Raw genomic sequence first — 628 nt, 5'->3', positions numbered from 1 at the left:
TCCCCCAGGACAGGGTTCAGCCACTTTAACAAGGTTTATTCTGGGCAGTGGAGGGATGGGGAGGTAAAGACGGCTACCTCCTACCCCTCTTCTCCAGGCTGTGCCACTGTGCACAAAGCATCCAGGTTTGGTGGCACAGACAGAGCCCACAAGCAGAGGAGCAGGGACGATTTCATCTGCCAAAATGGGGGAGTGGGGAGTGGCTCTAACTCCAGTCTCTGTGCACGGGACAGTTTCTGTTCTTTATCCAGTGGCTTTAATGCAAATGCTGACAGGATAGGAGCCATCAAACATACAAACACACTCACTTAACACAGGGTGGTTAGAGCCATAGTCCTGGTAGCGACAGCACCTTTCGCAGAGGGTCTGAGCTCGCCCAGGCAGAGATGGAGTGGTTCCCAAGGCTCCCCCACCCTGGGCAAGAGCGCTAGCTAACTCCCAAGCGAGGCGCAAGGCGGCTCTCCCTTGTGCCTAGGCAGGGGAATGCCCGACTTCAGCATCGGCCCTCGCTTAGCGCAACGGATGGACGAATCTGCTAGGCACTGCGGGACAGTCTGGGGAACCTATAGAAGTGCAGCTTGGAGAAACTGAAGTGACACACGGAGAGGCCCCCCTGGAGCAGGGAACC

The 628-nt window shown here is 56.7% G+C and overlaps 1 protein-coding gene across 1 annotated transcript in view; it reads left to right on the top strand.

Annotated features, from left to right (window-relative positions):
* The first annotated feature begins 483 nt into the window (after positions 1-483).
* Positions 484-628, top strand: part of ADCY8 (adenylate cyclase 8 (brain)) — a 134,670-nt gene continuing 134,525 nt past the window's right edge. Inside the window, 1 exon segment of the mRNA XM_009323358.1 lies at positions 484-506. Within this exon segment, the coding sequence (XP_009321633.1) occupies positions 484-506 (23 nt within the window).

This window comes from Pygoscelis adeliae, unplaced genomic scaffold (assembly GCF_000699105.1).
Source record: "Pygoscelis adeliae isolate BGI_AS28 unplaced genomic scaffold, ASM69910v1 Scaffold103, whole genome shotgun sequence".
Lineage (NCBI taxonomy): Eukaryota > Metazoa > Chordata > Aves > Sphenisciformes > Spheniscidae > Pygoscelis > Pygoscelis adeliae.
Note: the sequence above shows the minus strand (reverse complement) of the source record. Positions and strands in the feature narration are given on the sequence as shown.